Source organism: Dasypus novemcinctus, chromosome 11 (genome assembly GCF_030445035.2).
Source record: "Dasypus novemcinctus isolate mDasNov1 chromosome 11, mDasNov1.1.hap2, whole genome shotgun sequence".
NCBI lineage: Eukaryota > Metazoa > Chordata > Mammalia > Cingulata > Dasypodidae > Dasypus > Dasypus novemcinctus.
In genome coordinates, this window is record NC_080683.1 from 111,834,615 (window position 1) to 111,855,929 (window position 21,315).

At 37.8% G+C, this 21,315-nt stretch overlaps 1 protein-coding gene and 1 pseudogene across 3 annotated transcripts in view; one reads left to right on the top strand and one right to left on the bottom strand.

Moving 5' to 3' along the window:
- Window positions 1–3,670: 3,670 nt before the first annotated feature.
- The window catches only part of STX7 (syntaxin 7), a 46,732-nt gene continuing 29,087 nt past the window's right edge, over window positions 3,671–21,315 (bottom strand). For all 3 annotated transcript variants that reach the window (XM_004469485.5, XM_004469486.5, XM_023592014.3), the window contains exons 3-10: window positions 17,613–17,682; window positions 15,119–15,212; window positions 14,291–14,428; window positions 13,370–13,422; window positions 12,753–12,849; window positions 10,768–10,840; window positions 7,479–7,561; window positions 3,671–5,028 (exon numbers count right to left, since the gene is read on the bottom strand). In XM_004469485.5, the coding sequence (XP_004469542.1) occupies window positions 4,936–5,028; window positions 7,479–7,561; window positions 10,768–10,840; window positions 12,753–12,849; window positions 13,370–13,422; window positions 14,291–14,428; window positions 15,119–15,212; window positions 17,613–17,682 (701 nt within the window). In that variant the 3' untranslated portion in view covers window positions 3,671–4,935. The remainder of the gene's footprint in view (window positions 5,029–7,478; window positions 7,562–10,767; window positions 10,841–12,752; window positions 12,850–13,369; window positions 13,423–14,290; window positions 14,429–15,118; window positions 15,213–17,612; window positions 17,683–21,315) is intronic.
- LOC111766801 (small nucleolar RNA SNORA68) lies at window positions 17,019–17,129 on the top strand (annotated as a pseudogene).

Consider the following 21,315-nt stretch of genomic DNA (forward strand, 5'->3'; position numbering starts at 1 on the left):
TTAGTTTCTAGGGCTGCTGTGACAAAATACCATAAACTGGGGCCGAAAAAAATGGAAATTCATTGTTGGTCTAGAAGCCAGAAGTCTGAAATCAAGGTGTGTGTGCGTGGCGGGGGGGCATACATCAATCAAAATCTGCAGGGGAGAGTCTGTTCCGGGCCTCTTTAGCTTCTGGTGCTTTGCCAGCAATCCTCAGTGGTCTCTTCTGTCTTCCCGTCTCTGTCCAAATTCCTCTTCTTCTAAGGACACCAGGCATATTGGATTGAGGGCTGACCAGTCCAGTATGACCGCATTTTCACTTGCCTAATGCCATCTGTAACAACCCTATTTCCAAATAAGGTCACATTCTGAGGTACTGTCTTCTTGAGGCAGTAATGCAATCCATAACACCATTCTCACATACTCCCTTGCCGCTTTGCTCCCACCTACCATTTTCCTTTCAACACAACAAGCGCTCTTTGTGCGTCAAATACAAAAATGTAAACTCCCTGAGAGCAGGGACCATATACTTTGGGTCACTTATCTACTCTGTGTCCAGGCCTGTAGCAGCCTGGCATGAAGCTGGCACAGAACAAATGGTAGTTTACTATGTCAACATTTACTGAGCAAAACTAACCTAGGAAGAAGGAAGGGAAGTGGGGAACTCTGCCAGTGCTGGGACCCCAGTCTTAGTACACGTGGATCTTGTGTTCAAGGAATTCTCATTCAGATTGGGGAAACTGACTTGCTTACCACTTAGGAGCAGTACTTCTAAAAAATTTTCATCCAAGAACCCCTAATGGAAGAAAAGACAATTCTTGAGGCATTCTGCTTCACATGGTTTGTGCTATCTGCACAACAGTTTATCACTACTGAGTTGGACTGTGGTCACCTCAACATCACTGCCTTCCCCTCCCCATCCCTGCCAGGAAGTCAACCAATGAGATTTGGAAAGCAGAGAAAAGGAGAGGCCATCCTTCCTCAAATGTTATTGTAGGCAGATGTATGAGCAGGCACACACTTCTTCTGAGATATCCTACAAGTTAAGACTCTGGTGATATAAGCAGTTGAGATAGCTAGTTACATCCTTTGAGAATCACTGGTGTCAACACTTCAGGCCAAAGCACTGGGAATTTCCGGATGGTCTCCATTCCCAGCCAGCTGGTAGATCCATCCACTTCAGTGCTGCAAAGTGGCTTCTCACCAGCCCTTCTGATGAGGGTGTAAGCTTCTAATACCCCATATTAATCTCCTCATGCTGTTTTCATGATTAACCCTGATGGAAATGGCAAAAATATTTCAAAATACTTAGCACCAAGGAAGAAAAAAATAATGACTTCCTGTCTTGTTAACTTGGTGAACAAGGCTCTGCTTCACAGTCTGCCAACTTTGTAAAACCCAGCTGAAATAATGATTATCAGGCATGCTTAGCAGCCAGGCAATTACTTTCCTATTTCCTCTGTCACAGCATTTTGAGAACCCAAACTCATGAGGAAAATGATAAGTTTTGTGAACTGTGCCAGGATGGCTGTTGCAAAGGAGAGACGTCATCAATTCTGTCAAAGAAATGGCGCGGCTTAACACTTTCAGGCTAGGGGGAGTGTCAGTCTTAGTAAGTTTATTTTCTTCCTGCGAGACTGGATGCTCAAATCTTATGGTGGATTGAAGTGGTCTGGGTTCTATTTTGTCATTTATTTTAACTGAATCATGAAAATACTCAAGCTATTTTTCCAGAAAGAAAACTGATGATGTCCTTTATTTACCATAACAAGGTGACTGATATCATATTTAAATGAGCTGAAAGTGTTATTCAACTCATAATTTTCCCCATACAAATCTCTCTGTCCCATTCTGAAAACTATCACAGCAACCTGGCCATGTGTAAGAAATATATTAAATTTTGTCTTTCAAAAAATATTTGCTGAATAAGCTACCCTTGTGAATTGCTCTTATAAGGTGAACAATGACTATTTTCTTTATACCGCTCTTATCCTTTATTATGGCATATTTTTCTATAAGAAGAAACAAATACGAAGTATAAAAACCATACTGCACTTTCCTTCTACACCACTGTCACTTTTCTTCATTTTATGTGTGTATAAAAAGATTTGTATTTTAAACAATTTTTCTGGTACAAAATTTTACTATTTTCAACAAAAGTAGTGAAGACAGTTAAGCACCCAGAGGCAAGCTCACTGAGGTGCAGAGTTCTCAGGCCATGAGGAAAGGTGGCTGGCTTCCCTGGTAGGCTCAGTGGGCTTGACTCCAGGAGCCGAGGCCAGGAGCCGAGGCCACAGTTGGCCCTCCTAGGTTGAGATCCACCTGTGCCCACATCTATCCTTTTTTTCTAGTTAAGCCCATGCCAACCAAAAAAAAAAAAAAAAAAAAAAAAAGCTGCATTGTTGACGTGGTACACCAGTTATTCTTTTACAATTAACCATTTTGCAGAACCCCAGTAGTTCTATAATAACTGATGACCAACAAAGCAGCTGAAAACTTCACATCACACTGTGTGGTCAATCTGCATTGTTCAAGTATGCCTTCTGAACACACTAAAATGAATGTGTCACTTGACAGGGTGACTTCTTTCACTTTGACTCAAAACAGACTCAGACTGTGGGGTTATTACTTAATGGATACAGAGTTTCTGTTTGAGGTGATGAAAAAGTCTTGGTAATGGGGAGGTGGTGATGGTAACACAATATTGTGAATGTAGTTAATACCAGTGATTGTATACTTGAAAGTGGTTAAAATGGGAAATTCTGAGTGTATATGTTACCATAATAAAAAGTTATTAAAAAAAACAAATTTAAACCCATTGTCATTTAGGAAAACAGCTCTCATTTTATTTTCATATAGTAATCCTCACCTTCTAAAGCCAATTCTAAAACTGACATTAAACTTTAAGACATTTTTCATTTGGCTACTCTTTTATGTTTTCATTTTATTTTTAATCAAGGCTATTCTTTTGATATTCCAAATATATTCAAATTGTTTCCCCTAAAATGAATGTAACTTACTTAAAAGAAATATGTCTCTAAATAGTCCCTGTTTGTAATCATTAATCTGTGTCCCCAGTTAATATAATGATTTCAAAAGTTACCAAAATTATGCCCAAAAACTCCTTTTCAGAACTTTGGCTCTTAGAGGGAACTCACTGTAAAATCAATGGAAGTAACAGCGCTTGCTTGCCGGTATGCGAATAAACATTTTATCAAGGATAACTGTGGTAAAAAATTGAACTGGTCTGTGAAGCCACAAGAACTTTTGTACAGTTCCAAGATGCTGGTTTACAACACAAAGCAGCATGTGTCTCTGTGGACTTGCAAAGAAAGGACGCGTCCGAGCAGGCCTCTCTGACATTGGAACAGGTAGTATTCACTTCACTAAAGCAATCTGATTCTCATAACATAAGGTCTCAAAGTTTCCAATTGCTCACTATAGTCGTACTGTCGTGGAAGACACTGCATTCTCCACTTCTATGCAAAGCGACTTGTACCCGTTAGTGACAAAACCACTCAAGATCACAAAATACAAACCTCTAAATGAACTTGTGCTCCAGAGGCACAGCATGATTGTCTGGTGTGGGATTGCACCTCCTGTGTTGAGATTTCAGGAAGCGCAGAGCCAAATGGGTGAGTCAGCGTCAGTCCCACTGAAATGAGTCCTCATGAAAGAGACCTACCCAGACTCCTTGGAGATCATCTTTATTTTTGATTGCAAAGATACAATTTACTTACTTATTTCACATTTTAATTGTTCCCATTTGAAGTCTGCCATGTAAACCACTGCCTTCATTATCAAACTTATGCAAGAACATTATAAAATACAAACTATAAACTAAGATAGTGCTTTTTACAGTATTCAGATTAGTGCATTAAAACAACATTGATTTTAAAAGGCAAGTTAGTTAAATGGTAAAACATCTGATTCCTTTTCTAATGAAAAATGGTACAAAATGGCACACATGTTAAACACTAATTTTAACTGTTAGGTACTCAAAAATGCCAGTCATGGGAAAGTTATTTTCCCAACTTAATTTTGACCCAAGGAATAAAAGTAACCATTATTCTACAGAACATAAGGGAAGGTACATAGTGGCTCATAAAATAAGACCACTTTATTTAAGATATGTGAGCAGAATAAGTTGGGATCTTTGGAATCCCAACACAATGGGCTGTTTTCATACTCTTCCTCCAAATTACAATAAACATTTATAGTGACTACATGTCCCCCAGTATATGTCAGACTTACATAGATCCTATATAAAAACAATCCATCTTTAGTATTTTACTCGGCAATCCACAGCACATGCTTAATATATGCACATCAGGAGTATGACACATAGTAGGATATTATTCACTGATTTCATAAGGGTCTTAAGAAACGAACAATAAAAGTTAAATAGGTAATTTGTGATGCTGAGAACCAGAAACACACACACACTTGCACGCACACATATACACAGATTTTTTTCCCCCCAAGTTATTGAGAATGCTTTCTCTGCTGGTCCAAAATTCAAAATTAAATCTGAAATTTTTAATTGAAGTAATACAAATCTCGATACATATGACATAATGAAAGAGAGATGGCACAAGGCATAAACACCTTTACAAACAAATTTACAAATTCCAATCAGTAATATGGAGTCAAACATAGAGGATAAGTCAACAGGTAAATAAATTATAAATGGAAAGTATCTACAAATGTGGGCAAAACCTAGCAGTTACTAGACTGAAAAACATGGGAGGTATGCCAGGAGTGATATTTAGAAAACTCTCAGTATTAGAAAATATCAAATTTAATTCAAAGGAAACTTCCCCCCAAATAAAAATAACAAAGTATGGGAAACATCCTTTACTTAATAGCTTTACAATAAAAACAAACAAACACGATTACAGGAATCTTCCTACATAATTTAGGTAATGTAGTGCCAAAGTATGCTCCTTTAAAATTTCAGCCTTTCACTCCCCATATGATGAGGCCAATAATCACAACTCCAATGACAAGGATAAAAATGATGATGCACAGGGTTTTTCTGGATTTGCGCTGCAGATGCAAAAAACAAAAACACATTTATAGATTTAGGAGAGTATCTCTACAGCAAATGAAAATAATCTGGTTCATGTCAGGAGTTAAATGTAATGCCCTGAAATTTTCAGCTATGCTTTTTCTTCTCAAGAATGTCTTCAATATATATGCAACTATTCTTTTGAAAATATTCTTCTTGAATTAATACTAAAAATCAGGGAGTTTTTCAACTTTTGATAGCAATTTTTCTGGGGCTGTGGTTGAGCTTTAAAAAGAAGACAGAGAGAAATAAAAGTTACTGATTAACCAACCATCTGAGTTACCTATGTATGGAAACAGAACAGTTTAAAAGTTCTACATTTTTAAACTTAATTTTCTCAAAAATAACATAAAAAAAATTATTTGAAAATACTAGCAAATGTAAATAATTTGCCTGTTTTTCCTAAAGTAAATTTATTAGTTGCCAAGATCTTCCCCAATCTTTAATATAAATGGAAATTGAATTCAAAATCTCAACTTAGAAATAAAAAAGAAAGAGGTAAAAAAATTATGGCAGTCATTTAAACTTAAAGGTTAAGAATTATGTTTCGTTCTTCATTCCTGGCCCAGCTGAAGACTTCCATGATCCTTTAATGACTTGTGTTTCTCACAGCACCATGCAGGAGTCATTTTTCTTAAGAAGTGGAAAAATTTGTAATTTTACTTAGTGTCAAATAAAAGTACCATAAATTTACTAAAAGATATGTTCCCACTCTGAAAACCAAATACTTCCAACATTCCATCTAATTTTCTAATTTTTCTAGTGAGTACTCTTTGTGTATTAAACATAATTTCTCCAAAGTTTCAATATCATCATGCATAAATACTTTCCCAACTCCATTCTGTTACTACAGACATATATGTAATGTACCTTTAGGAGCAATCATAGATATTCCACTGCATATATATTGTTCCCTCTTTTCGTTTCTCTCCCTCTCTGGAGCCTGACCCAGTATTGAAGTTCAGGACTTTATCAATAACTCCTGGGTACTGTAGTTAGAAGATGCATCACCATCCTTTAGGCTCATGGTTCACCCAGATGATTGAGAAGCTCCATATTTGCAGCAATGTAAGCTTAATACCGAGGCTTCCTAGTAGAAGTACTGGAAAGCTGCCTCTTGTTTTTCAGTACTTATATATTTCTCCCAGCCTGGTGGTACAGCTTGGGGAGGTATGTTCCCTTTCTCCAGAGTAGCTGGAGGCTTGTCCTTCCACAAGAAGAGGACAAATAAAACTTGGGTATACATCTATATTCCCCCCAAATCCACAACAGAGCAAAGTAACATATAAGTGTAGTCCTGCTAAATACTGGTTTGAGCAACTATATGCCAACAGCTCCTCCACAAGACTCTTGGCATTTGAAGAACATCATTTGCATGTGTGTGTTTTCAACTATTCATGAGTGACACTTATGTCCATAATGTAGTGATATTATTCTGCTGAGTCACATGTCTGAACAGGCACAAAGCTGGTAAACTGGGATTACTCAGCACTGACTATGACTGGCTACAACCCAGCAGTCTCCACACAGCTTCACTGTTCAATACGCATCTCTGCATACGTAGAGAAAAAAAAAATGGCATTGAAATGAAAGGCAACTTCTCTGGTTAGTCAAAGCAATTGATCATATCTAAGCAGAGGACTCTTATTATAGATATTTTCTAAGAAGTTACCAAGCTCTGAGAAAATGATAATTATGAACAACAACCAAAAAATGGAGTTTTAAAGGCAAACCCAGCTGTGGAGGTGTTTAGAGCTTCCAAAGGGTCTGACTTTATCCTTGTTGAACACCAGAAGGTCTATATACTGTACGATTTGTTGATACCTCATGGTCCTAATATCTGCATAGTACTTTACACACAATTTATAGGTGACACACAGACATGAACTCCCCATATTAAAGTTATCTACTCAGGAAATAAATTCATACCTGATGAAGGGTCTGCCAAATGCTGACAGGATACCTAACAGTCAATGAGACTCTAAGCTAATATAATTTCCACAGGACCTGAGTGATCTCACTAGGTCAGAACTTTATCTCTAAAGTCTGGGGTGCCATTGATGAAAGCAAAGGAAAGGGAGAAGCAGACCACAAGAAATGGAGGGAGAAGGCTACCAAAGAGGTTTGGAATGCCACGATGGCAACAGAGACCAGGATTCTGCAAAGCCTAGAGCTGTCCCTGCTACCCTCAGGGCTCTAAACACTAAATTTCAGACCCTATGGGCCACGACTCTGGCTCAAGCCTGAGACCACCCAGACTGAAGGTAGTTTAACCTAAATGGCATATTTCAGATCTCTCATCTACAGTATTTTTTTTAAATGTTATTTAACATCTCCAGTCACTTAAACCTGATTATTTCTTAACAACAACAAAAACCATACACATGAAAAGCTAACTTATAAGAAAATTTATTACAGTTTACATTACCTGGTAATCTGCTGCCCTTGATAGCTGCTGGTTTGCTTGCTGAACGTGCACCTCAGCATTTTCTACGTTGGCTTCTATGCTATCTTTAAAATAAACACACGCACACACACAACTATCTGTTAAACATGCACTGATGCTCCAGAATTGAAGATGCATAAATCATTAAATTTCATTCAATATGCCCAATATTCAAAGGATAATTTTAGTGGTATATTATGCAGTTAACTTTTGTTTTAAGCTGGCTATAATCCTTTCCTATGCTATTTCTTGGGTGAGCCAATCAATACTTTAAAATTTGAAGAAAAGAAAATTGATCATCCTCATTATAACAAAATTCCAGATCTACCAGGTCATTCCCCAAAGGGCTGTCTCCATGAAATGCCAAATCACTGTCAGCACATGGCCTGTCTAGAAATCAACAGCTTGTTCTATCTTAAGACCAAGGTATGAACTAGGAGATCAACCCTCTCCTTCCCACCACTCAAGTATATGCTTCACCAAGTGGGTGAACTTTCCAAAGACTACTCTCTCCTTAGAGGGAAACAAAAAACAAAAGCACAACCCAAATGCTCAATTCAGTCCCTTGTATGTTTAATTACCAAACTGCCAAGTTAGCCTTTAACATTTCTCAGTTTATAACCCCTGTTTCTTCTTGTAAACACAGTCTGTTTTATATTAGAAGAGTATAATACCCATGTTTGAGCTCAGTTCCACTCTATAATGGCCAACTCAGAACAATGCATTGGTGACCTTTATAGAGGGTGAATAATTGAGTACGAAAAACAGTCTTTTGCTCCTTGCCATCATCATCCAATCTCTGTGCTAAAATGTGGCCTTCGCCAAGGGCCCACGCAGCCTTCCCAAGAGGTGGCAGTTTTCCTCCCCACCCTCGTCAGGTCTGGAGGTGGAACAGGGATCCTCTTTGCTGCAGGAGAGACCACTGTATCTTTCTCTTCTCTACCAGCTCTCAATGTCAAAGCTCACACTATGAAACCAACTCTCCTGTTGCAGACTCTATAAATCCCATGGTCACAGATACGCTTTTCAACACTACTGTTAGAAATTAGGGTTAATGCAGTAAGACTGGATTGTCACCTTGCACCCTGCACTAAACATCTGGCCCTTGACCAGCTGCTGGGAGGTAACCTCCAACCCTCAAAATATCCTGTCTGCTATAAGTGTCTTTGTTGACCTGGAGACCTTGGGCCATGTCAGAAATTCTGTGCACAACTAGCAATGTGACTTGTGGTAGGGGTCTTGAACCCTGTAATGTCAGTTTGACCTCTAGAGGGGCTGGAAACTAAAGTCAGCCATGTGGGTGGTCAGCCCTGCCTGTATGACTTACTCCCAATAAAAACCACTCTCCCTGCTGGGAAAATGAAGTGCTGTCTGACTGCACCGGGCAAGGATGACAGGAAGCTCATGCCTTGTGCCTCCCAGGAGGCCCCTATGCACCTCTCCCCTTTGTTTTTAGTCTACATCCTTATGTTGTGATAAACCATAACCATGAGTATAACCACTTTTCTGAGTTCTGTGAGCCTTCCAGCAAATTACTGAATCTGAGGGTGGTCTTGGGGAATCCCCAACTGCACTTGGGTGTCAACAAATACCTCAAACTTAAAATATCCAAAAATGACTGATTTATACCCATCCAAGCCTGCTCCAGCTACCGACTTCCCATCTCAGTAAACAGCAACCTCGCCCTTTCAGTGTGCCAGGCCAAACCTTGGAGTAAACCTTGACTCAACTCTTTCTCTTCCACCCATATCTACACGTTCAGGAGCTCCTTTTGGTTCTCCCACTTTAAAAACCCAAAGTTCTACCACTTCTCACCACCTCCCTGCTTCCACCCTGATCTAAGGCACCATAATCCCTCACCTGGATTTCTGCAATAGCTTTTTAAGAGTCTCCTTGCTTTTGGTCTGGTCCCTTTACAGTCTGTTTTCCAACCAGCAGCCAATGTTCCAGAGTCTTTTAAACCTAAGGCAGATCCTAACATTCTCTGCTCAGCCCTCAGTGGCTTCCTCCACTGAGATTCAAACACAAGTCCTCACAGTGGCTCAGGACCCTGGGGCATCCAATTTCTACTTGCTCACTTCACTCCCTAAACATCAGGCCTGCTTCTGGCTGAAGGCCTTTGCACTCTTCTCTCAGCCTGGGCACTTAGTTCCATGGGGTCTTTGCTAAAAGGCTGCATGTCAGTGACTCCCCTTGAGTACTCTCTATAAAGTAGCAGCACTCCTCCAACTCTAGCAGCTCCTGTTCCCTTACACTGGCTTTATTTTTCCCACTTATCACCATTTACTTCCTTTTATTTCCTTTTTTAAAAAAAAATCTCTCTTCTCCAATTAAATTAAAAGGTCCATGAAGGGAGGGTCTGTTTGGTTCCAGCTGAATCCCCAATGCCTACATTGTTGCCTGGCACATAGTAGGTGCTCAACAAATACTTTTTGAACGAATGAATGGAATTTCAAAATTTTACCATGCTCTACTGGGACTACAGAGGAGAAAGAGAATGAATAAACAATGGTTATATTTAGCTAAAGGTGTAATTCAATTGAACCAAATGGGAGAAAACATATTTAATGTACCTTTAGACATACACACAGCTCCATATTTCAAAATGGTAAAAATGACTCCTGATCAAGGTTTACCATTATATGTTAAATGAAGAAGGATATCCTTAAAATTTAAAGGAAGCCTTAGTATCTTTTTTTTTAAATCAATTTTTAAAGAACTCCTACCATCTAAGTTATACTACTAAATTAATCTACCGATAAGCAGGAATGATCAGGTAAATGGTTATCCATTTCCTCTATTCTAAAAGACAAGACAGCTAGCATAATCACAAACACAGTTTCCCAAAAGCCCCTGGTATGATGAAAATCAAAATGGGCTTTGACCGAAGTCAGAGAGCTGGAAATCAGTTGCAATGATGCCCCACAGTTCTTTCATGGTCTCAAGCAGAAAGAGGTCCAGATTAAACTGAGTTTTCTGAAATAAATAAAGCTGGTCATTTCAACCAGTAAAAGCCAGAAAGAAGGTCTCTTTCAGATAATGCCAAGAGTGATGCTTTGTCTGTGGTAGGGGACATGAAGGGGAGAAAGGAAACAGTTACTCTTTTTTTTCCCGTTTGTTTTTTCAGGAGGTACCTGATACATGGGAAGCAGGTTCTCATCCACTTGAGCTACATCTAAGGAAGCAGTTACTCTTGCTTGAGTACGTTACCGCAGGTAAACCGCATGTAACTTGCTCCCCACCCCAGGAACTCTAAATTGGTAGGACTTACCTATCATATCTCCTTGTTCATGAATCATCATTCCCAACTCTTTAAATATTTCATTAATATCCATAATATCAGCCTACGGAAAAAAGGAACATAGTGTTATAATCAGAAATCCAGCCACCACTCCACAGAAGAGGAAAATAAAAAACCATAAACCATCACTCACATGCAAGGGAGATATCACACATAAATTCCATATATAAATTGGAATATCAGGAAAATATTTAATTATAATAAGAAATTCTAAATAGACTTTAAACATCAGGCACCAGTCCTCAAAAATAAGTCCATGACATTCAAAATATCAAGAGGCAGGGTAGACATGAAGGGTCTACATGGAAAAAAAGCCTGGGCACTGACTTGACTATGTAATCTGATAGTTCTGTTATCACAAGCAGTACCTACTCACAGGAGTATAAAAAATTGATTATGATTTATTTCTAGTAATAATTCAAAAATCAACTGACTTTAAAAAAATTAGGTGTAAATTTAAAGTTTCACATTGATAAATTTGAAAATGCAGTAGAATAGTGATGGATAAAAAGGGTATAAAATTCCTTTTCTTCAGTATGTAATAGCTATTATTTTTCCCAATTAAAAAGTACTTTACTTAGAGAGGTGGGATAATTTAATATAATCAACCTGTGCTTTAGTTCCCTATCTGTAAAAAGGTGATGATAAAATGACATGGCTATTTCAGAGCATTTTTGTGAGGACTAAATGAGATAATTAACAAAAACAATTTATCACACAGTCCCTGGCACAAGGAAAGCCCTCAATAAATTGTAGCTATTGTTAGCTAATCCACCTTCTAACGAATAGGTAGGTTCCACAAGAACGAAGGCTGAATAATCCTGTTATATCTCATTGATGTCATACACATACTGCAGAGGGTCCTTTAAACCCTGCGTAGAAAGCCTTGTTCATCCAGGAGCCACAGGCAACCATCCAGATTCTGCAGACAGTTACCTCTAGACCGATGTTTTCTCAGTGCCAGGGTGACAGGCAGATGACTTAGCAGAATTTAAAAAAGCTGGGTGTGTGGCAGGGAGTTTGTGCTCTCATCTTAGCACATACAGCAAAGAAATTAGTTAACTGTTCTTATCAAAACAAAAGCAATTAATCTAAGTTTAGGTTTATGAGAAAGGCCAACAAACGGATTCATTTATTTAGTTTCCTTTCTTGACCCCTCTCCCAGAGAGATTTAAACATCCTGAGGACAAGCTCATGAAGAACAGAGCTATGGAAGTTTGACGTTATTTTATGAATCCTCAAAAGAAAAAGATTGTGTTCTTAAATTAATCTGTTCTTGTGGGAATGCTTGCAATAAATTTGGTTGAGGGGCCTTTGACTGGATTACTTGATAAAATGGCTTTAGAGTTTCAGATTGGACTATGTCAGTGAGGCAAGAGGCAGCTTGGGTCTCTAACCTCTTGCTGGGTCTGATATAAATGGAGACACAGAGGAAAAAGGTAGCTCTGCCATTTTTCATCCTGCATGAGAGAGGACTCAAGGAGGGCTAGCAGCCAAAGCTTAGCATGAAGCCCCCGAGAGGCTGGGCCCAAGGAGCAGCTCAAGGCCGAAGAGACAAACCAGATGCCTGATAGCCCGCAGCTGAACTTGGGAAGAAAGCAGAGCAGCCGAGACTGAGAGAGGAGGCCCAAAAAAAACAAGCCCTGCAACTGGCTGTCCACAGCTGAGCTCCAGGAATGGTAGATTCTCGAAGGAAAGGTAGAAACCTCAGCAGAGATTAGCAGCCATCTTGCTTCAGTATATGACAATGTACCAGGTTCACTGCAGCCGACTTTCGTGAGAAAGAATCTGATGGTGCCTTGATTTGGACATCTGATGGGTTCAGAACTATAAGCTTTTACCTCAAATAAAACTTCTATTATAAAAGTCAACCCATTTCTGGTACTTTGCCTTGACAGACATTTGGCAAACTAACGTTAAGAACATTAGCTCAACTCTACCAGCGTCCAACTTACTTCCAGCTGTCTAATAGAAGACTCTCTCTCCTGAATGAGGCGGAGGTCATCCTCTGTAATTTCTTCATCTTGTACCTGCACTTGAGGTTGGGTTTGGCTGACAGAAAATAGGGAAAAAGGAAAGAGTGAAATTAAAAACACTGGGACTTACCTAAATGCTAAATAAGGTATTTTTTTTCCTTCAAAATCAGAAAACTGCCCAATTAAAAATACAACAGAAATATCAATCAAGTTTTATTCATTTTTTCATTCCATTGGTACTATTGTATCTTTTATGGGTTTATTTATTTGTTGGACACGATATGAGTAAACTGACTAATTCTTCTTGGTTTAATGAAACCTCACATAAGAGACTAATCTATTTTAAATAATAATTAAGTCAATAAATATTTATTTGGGCCTTTATTATTCCAATACTACAAAGGTACTTTATAAATAATTGTTTTGAAAATTTTCGTAGGCACTCAAATTTATTATTTGCTTTCAATTTAAAAATAACTTAGGTTATTCATGGTATAATATGCTAAAAGCTTTCATTCTGTTCCAGGGACAATAAGGTATATAAACTGCATTTGAAAAATTATCTTTAGATCTGTATATTGTTTTGTATTTCTTACCTTTCCCAGGATACAAGATTCCTTTCTTTTGAACTGTCTTCAGGAAAACCACCCTGAATAATTTAGTAATAGGATGGATTAGGAAGGAGTAAAGAAAAGCAAAAACAAGAAAAATAAAGCCAACATTTCCCTTGATAATAATCTAAACTGATTTATGTATGTGCATGCATGCACGTGTGTGGGTGCACACATGTGTGGAGGTAGAGAGTTCTTGTTCTGATTTTAATTTTTTAGGTCAACTACTTCAAAAAATAATAAAATTATCTTCTAAGCTGTCAAGGAAGGAATTCATTCAATAGTTTCATGGGTCAAATAATAAATATTAGTTGGTTAAAAGTTAACGCCAGCTAAATGTACTTGGAATTTCTACACACATTAAGAAAACAACTTCTGATAGTTTCCAAGGGAATTTAAAATTAGATTAACTCAAAATTCCACTTTAAATTACCTTTTAATTAATTTTTCTCAAGGTTTATATTCATTTTTAAAAATAGCAGCATGATAAACTCATTCTCCATTTCTACCATCTTTATATAATCCCAGAGCAAAGTGTTATCCACACTAGCATTTTAAACGAATTGAGAGCCTCAGGTATCAAGTGCATGTGGGAATAATAATCAGAATGTGACCCTGTATCTTTTTTGACAGTAGTTTTTCTATATTTTTTGGTAGTCTACAATCTACTACTCCAAAATACAGATAAAATTACCACAGTAATATACGACCACCTCCCACCCCCATTCTTAAAAACTGAGTAGAAAAACCTGAAATTCACAATTCAAGTGGGGATTTCCAACATCTTCACAGATCTTCATGACTGAAAAATGCCAAGTCTTTCACATCTTCCCAACATATACTCACTCTAAGGACCCTTAGAGAATATCATGTTACTCACGTTTACAATGCATTTTAAATACTTACAGATACTCTGGAGCTGGCTCTTACACGAGCAACAAACTCCTTCTCTCTTTCAGCAGCTTGCCTCTGGACCTTCTGAAAGTTTGTCAGTGAAGTGGTGAATTCAGCCACTAGGCGATCCTTCTGTATTTTCCTTTGCCTCTAGAGGAAAGGGGACAGAAAGCTACTAGAATCAAGCTGTGAAGTGCTGTGGAATTTGCAAAGGTAGTTTTAACATTACCCAGCTCTTTATTTAATTCTAAAATCTGCACTCACTCCCCAAAAACAGGGCCTTACTGATTAACTCTCAATGACATTTTGACAATACATTTAGCTACTAAGCCCATAATACTGCATTTTTTAACCTCAAAGTTTCAAGCTCCTAAAAAACATGGGCCATGATTTTGGGATTATTTTAAAGTCATTTTTTTTTCTTTCAGGCAAATAAAACCTTATATTCTCTCATCTGAGTAAAAACTTATCACTACTCTCACCCCAACACCCCTCACCCCAACCTGCTCCAAGCAAGGAAATAAATCCATGCTCCTGGGAAGCCTTCCATTTTGAATGAGTGTGTGTGCTGCCTGGCAGAGGGGTCTGGGAGGCTGGGAAACAATTATTCAGGAAGCATTTATCGAGCACTTAATTATGGGTCAGGGAAACTCACCTTTACTTTATTGAACCACAGGAGACCACCTGAGCAATTAAATATAGTTCTGTGTTCCATGAACTAATTTCAAACATGAAGAACATCTTAATTTCCTTGCTAGGATAACAAACAGTTCAAAGACCCTACAACGCATTTGGTTTCTTTCACATTCAATACTTCAACTTGTCTCAAAGCTTTGATACCTGTTCACTGGGGGTGGTGGGAAGAGATCCAAACTCTTTAATGTATTTATCTGTTTCTTTGGCAAGTTGGTTAGTATACTGCTGCTTCTGTTGCCTAAAGTGAGAAAACACACATTACAGCCAGAGAACTAATATAATGGCTTCTAGAAGCACCACCTCTGCCACCGGAATCAACCTTGATACATCATTTTATAAGAACTGCTTTTTCAGACACTGATTAATTTTCTCTATGAAACAGAGTTTTCAGATTCTATTGTTTAATAATTATGTATAGGTATTTTATGGAAGGTTCTTTACTCACACAGGGAGCCAAGTTTAGAAAAATAAATATTACTAGTAGCCATTTAGAAAGATGGATGACTCAAGTGAGAAGGGGACTTAACCAAAAGATTTCCTGATGTCTGATCCTTTATGTTGTAGATATGGGGTATGGGGAACCTTTGATCTGTATCCTACACCTGGGAGGTCAGCTGAGCAAGCAAGAGAATTTGTTGCCATAGACTTTGCCAGGTTCCCAGGTTTTAGGGAATACCTGGTGTGACAGTTTGAAATTCTATGAATTCCAGAAGATCATGTTCTTAAAACGAATCCATTTCTGTGGGTGTGGGGTCCTTTTATTGGACATGACCCAGGTTGGGTCTCCACCCCTTTGCTGGGGCCTTATATAAACTGAGAAATGAAAACACAGAGAGAGAGAGATGCCACCATTTTTGACCCTGCCATGTCAGAAAAAAGACCTCAGGAACAGCAGAGATTGACTGCCTTCTTGCCTTGTCATGTGGCAGGACTCTAGGATCTGCAGCAAAGGATCTCACCTTTGGTGAGAAAGCATCTCTGATGGTGCCTTGATTTGGATATTTCATGACCTTGGAACTGTAAGCTTTTACTCCAAATAAATTCCCTTTATAAAAAGCCATCCCATTTCTGGTAATTTTGCATTGGCAGCTTTAGCAAACTAAGACACCCAGCCTCTGGTTTTCTACCTGGGCATTTATATTCTAATATTCTATAGATATTTAAAGGGAAGCATTATAATAAGTATTATTACAAGTGTACTACTATTCAAGTTAGCTATGGATACTTGTCACATTTCCCTGTAAAGGGATCAGAACACAATAAAAGAAGTAAATTATATCTATTATTAATGTGATGCTTTACAAATTACATCGTATTTCTCAAATATATTAACTCATTTTACTGTATCAGTCACACTTAAGATATAAAAGTATGTTTAAGTATGGACATTTGTATTTGACTGACAAGGAAGAAATATCACCTTATTTATATCTCTATTTACCTATCTCTAATATGCACTTTTAATTTCTGGAAAAAGTGGTATAGTCCAAGGATCTAAAAAGAAGATCTTATATATTATGTTTATATGCTTATATATTTAGAATCTCTACTAGTAACTTGAGAAAAAATAAATAACAGAACTATGCAATTCAATTCCATTTTACTTTAATAGCTAATGGCTTATTATTTTATATTTGGAGCATTTTAGCCCTAGGTGGTAAAATGCAAAACAAGCAAATAAACAAACAAAAAACCAACCCACATCATTATAAATTAGACAAATTCTTCAAATTGTACTTAATAAAAAATATGAATTCCAACGGCCCATCTTTTAATTTCTTCCTCTTTATTTTTCCCTTCTATAGCTAATGTTGTCTATGAACTATCACTACAACATATACATTACTTAGCATTTGCAACAGTAATGGTATTGAATATGAACTGGATCTAAACCTGATAAAAATCTGGCACTGCTGGTGAGACTGTTAGCTAATGGGGAAGCACATCCAACAAACATAGGAGCCTAAAGAATGAATTTTCAAAGGCTGCCAGAACTTTTGAAAACAACCTATTTAAAAAGTACGAGAAAAGCTAGTACAGAAATTTTGCCTGGTAGAATAAATCCAGTCTTTAAAATAGGAAAATAGGTGTGAATTTTGTTGCCTTTGGGGGGCTGTACCGTGCCCCTCAGAGTGAATATGGAGGTTCTGCAGTCCTAGGTGGCACTGGCAGAGGCGTGGTAGTGTGCTGACCTCGTTCCTCTTCCCCCAGATCCCGACATGGGTGCCTTGCATTGTGTACGCCCACTCCATCCAGACCATGAAGGTCAAACAGTTCCACGACTCCAAGATCAAGTTCCTGCTGCCCCACCACGACCTGCAGCATCACTACAGAGATACTCAATACCCTCTTGTAGGCCTGGTCTCCGGCCTGGGACCAGGACCAGCACCCCAAAAATCCATGAACACCCCAAAAATAAAGAAATAGATAGATTGATAAATTTAAAAATAAAAAAAATAGGAAATTACCTGCCTAATGTGGACAAGGAAAAACTTAAAAAAGCAAACGCACAACTGATTGCAAATATATAGGTAAGGGAGCAGAAGTGTTTTTGCTTTCTCCACTGAAGAGAGTATTGCACACTGATAAAACTCTAACACAAGTCTTTTCTTCTTTTTTTTCTAAATTAAATACTTACAGCTGTTGCCTCAATTCTGGAGAATCTTGGGGTGTTCCAAGTTGATTCAGAGTCCTTTGTATTTCCACAGCTGTTATAATAGAAAATTGATGCCCAATTATTTACAAATGTTAGGGCAAGAGAAATAGAAATTAAGCAACTGGGCAGTTAAAATAAGAGAAAAGTAAAGAAATAAATAAATACAGAAAACACTAATTTCCAAAGAAAAGCAAAAACTAAATGGTTTGTCTAAATCAAATCAGTGACACTGATGGATTAATTTTCAAGAAGGAATTATGTGGCGATATTAACATGAAAGTGTACTTATGATAAAAAAAAAATAGCATCCTCTTCCCTATTCCTGTCAGGGACTGGTGAACACAATGGCACAGAGACTTTCAGTTAACTCACTGGCACAAAAACTGTGAGGAAAATAAGTGCAGCAATAACAATCTTAATATAAAATGAATTATAGCTAATAAAGGAGAGGAATAATAGATTCAGATGAAAAATCATCACTTTTCAATTACCTAAAGTAATAACTGATTCAAGGATCATCAAAGGATGCTTTTTTTTTCTTTAAAAGATTTATTTATTTCTCTCCCCTTCCTCCCCCCTCAACTCCCACCCCAGTTGTCTGTTCTCTGTGTCTATTTGCTGCATGTTCTTCTTTGTCCGCTTCTGTTGTTGTCAGAGGCACAGGAATCTGTGTTTCTTTTTGTTGCGTCATCTTGCTGGGTCAGCTCTCTGTGTGTGGCGTGTGTGGCGCCATTCCTGGGCAGGCTGTACTTTCTTTCGCGCTGGGCGGCTCTCCTTACGGGGCGCACTCCTTGCGCGTGGGGCTCCCCTACACGGGGGACACCCCTGCGTGGCAGGGCACTCGAGTGCATCAGCACTGTGCATGGGCCAGCTCCACACGGGTCAAGAGACATGGGGTTTGAACAGCAGACCTCCCATGTGGTAGACAGACACCCTAACCACTGGGCCAAGTCCGCTTCCCATCAAAGGATGTTAAAAACCACAGGATATTCACACAACCTCAAATTATCACCACAAAGACCACATTAACTAGAAAAGAGATAACTTTATCATAGAAAGATCTGTGGCTTAAAATAAATGATCAAATTTAGCACCCCCACAAGGACAAAGTAACATCAGAACCTCCTGACAAGAGACCATTAGAAAGTCACCACATGACCTATGTACTTTTCTTGCCAAAATGTTTGAATTGGCCTGAATCTAATCAGGAGGAAGCAATCAGACAAATCTAGTTTATAGGCTAATGTACAATACAATTAACCTGGACTTCTCAGTGTATCAAGAAAAGAAAAAAGAAGAAGAAAAAAAGGAAGGGGAGCTGTGCTAAATTCAAGAACAGTGAAGCGTCATGACATCCAAAAAAAATGTATGATCTTTGGGTTCTGAATCAGAGAAAAAAGTAAAAATAACAGGATTGTGGCAACAACAGGAAAAAGTTGAATATGTAGAGAAAGAGTGATATATTAAATACAAGTTGCAAAATGTCAACCACCTGTGAATCCAGATGAAGGGTATACAGAATGTTCATTATCATTATACTTGTGGTGGTTTGAAGTTGTATGTCCCTTAGAAAAACATGTTCTTAAATTTAATCCATTCCTGTGGGTGTAAACCCATCCTAAGTAGGACTTTTTGATGAGGCTACATCAGTTAGGGTGTGACCCACCTCAATCAGGATGGGTCTTGATTCTACTATAGGAGTCCTTTATAAAAGAATGAAATCAGGACATAGAAAGTCACTGGAGCAAGAAGCTGAAATTCGCATATCTGAAAGAGAAGGGCGAGATCAGCAGATGCTTCCATGTGCCTGGCCATGTGGCAGAAGAGCCAAGAGTCAACAGCAGCTAGCCTTCAGGAAGAAAGCATTGCCTTGATGATGGCTTGATTAGCACATTTTTTTGGTTTTAAAACTGTGAGCAAATTACCATAGTTTAACCTGCTCCATTTCAAGGTTTTGCTTTGAGCAGTCTGGGAAACTAAAACAGTACTATATGTTATTTTTCTGTAGATTTAGGAAATCTCATACTAAGCTCACAATCCAGAAGTCTATGATTTTCACAACAAAATAAAGACTCTTCACAAAAAAGGGAGACCTTGTATTTGTGTATGTGGGTACATAAACGTCAAATGGAAATAAGTTGGCAATCCTTCTCAAAGAGCTTTCACATTTCCAAGAACTAGAGGAAAACGATCCAACTCTCTTCTTCATTCCTTTTATTTTAAATGAGTGATTTATTTATATAGCTTAAATGCTTGTAAATAGTAATTTACTTATGGGATCAAGGAAATGATAGTATTCTAAAATACAGAATAAATTTTGCTCATGAAAACAATGTACTCAACATTGGTTTCTTGCCAAGCTTTAAAAATTAAAATATTGGAGAGGCACATAGTAATGTTATCATTTAGTTTCCAAGGAATTTCTTTTTGTGTTTTTAAAACTTTTTGCCATAGGGTTTCCTTTCATAGGGTGGAGTATTTGTTTTATTCTTTTTCTGTCTTTAACATATGGTTGCTTGCAATAAGCCATATATTTCCGTACCAATGTCAACAGATTTTTCTTGGAACTGGCTTATAGAGGATTAAGGCTTTTACAGTCCAAAAAAGCATGTTAATAAGGCAAACTACAGTGTGGGCTCTGTTGGAGACAGGTATGTATCTATCTCATCTATACATATAAAGGGTAGTTTTGCTTTTTGAAAAAGTCACATTAAGGGAGGAAAAACAGACTATTTAATAAAGACATCAAGAAAATGGGTTAATTTTGAGTGGAAAAAAGAGAACCATATTTCACATCATACAGCAAAATTAATTTGTGATCAATTATTAAACATTAAAAATTAGAAAAAACATTAAATTGCTATAAGAAATTATAAATATTTATTATATGATCTCATATTGTCTTGGAGTGAGAAAATATTTTCTAAGCATGTACAAAACTAAAAGCTATGGAGAAAAATACTGACAATTTGTATTGCGAAAAAAGATTTTTTAATGTTATATAGAAGATATGATTATATTTATATATACATATATAAAATATATGATATACATGGGACAAATTATCTGCAGTATACAAAGAGCAAAAGGATTAATATCCTAATATACAAAAAACTCCTACAAATTGGTAATAAACAGCCTAAGAAAAAAGGAAAAAAGATACAATCTTTCAAATCACAAAATGTCAAAAAACATGAGAAACTCCACTTCACTGATAAACAACTTTTCCCACAACACATGGGCAAAACTTAAGAAAAATAAAACAGGTAAGAATATGAATTATCCCAATCAAAAACCTTAAAACAAAAGTTAAACTCTACAATACATATATAAGAAATGAAAGGGGAGCAGATGTGACTCAAGCGATTGGGCTCCTGTCTACCATATAGGAGGTCCAGGGTTCGATTCCCCGGGCCTCCTAATGAAGGCCAGCTGGCCCAAGTGGAAAGCTGGCCCACACAGAATGCTGACCCGCATAAGAGTGCTGGCCCACGTGGCAAGCTGGCACAGCAAGATGATGCAACAAAAAGAAACACAGAGGAGAGATAGTAAGAGATGCAACAGACCAGGGAGCTGAGGTGGCACAAGAGACTGAGTGCCTTTCTCCCACTCTGGAAGGTTGCAGATCAGTTCCCGGTGCTGCCTAAAGAGAAGACAAGCAGACACAGAAGAACACACAGAGAAT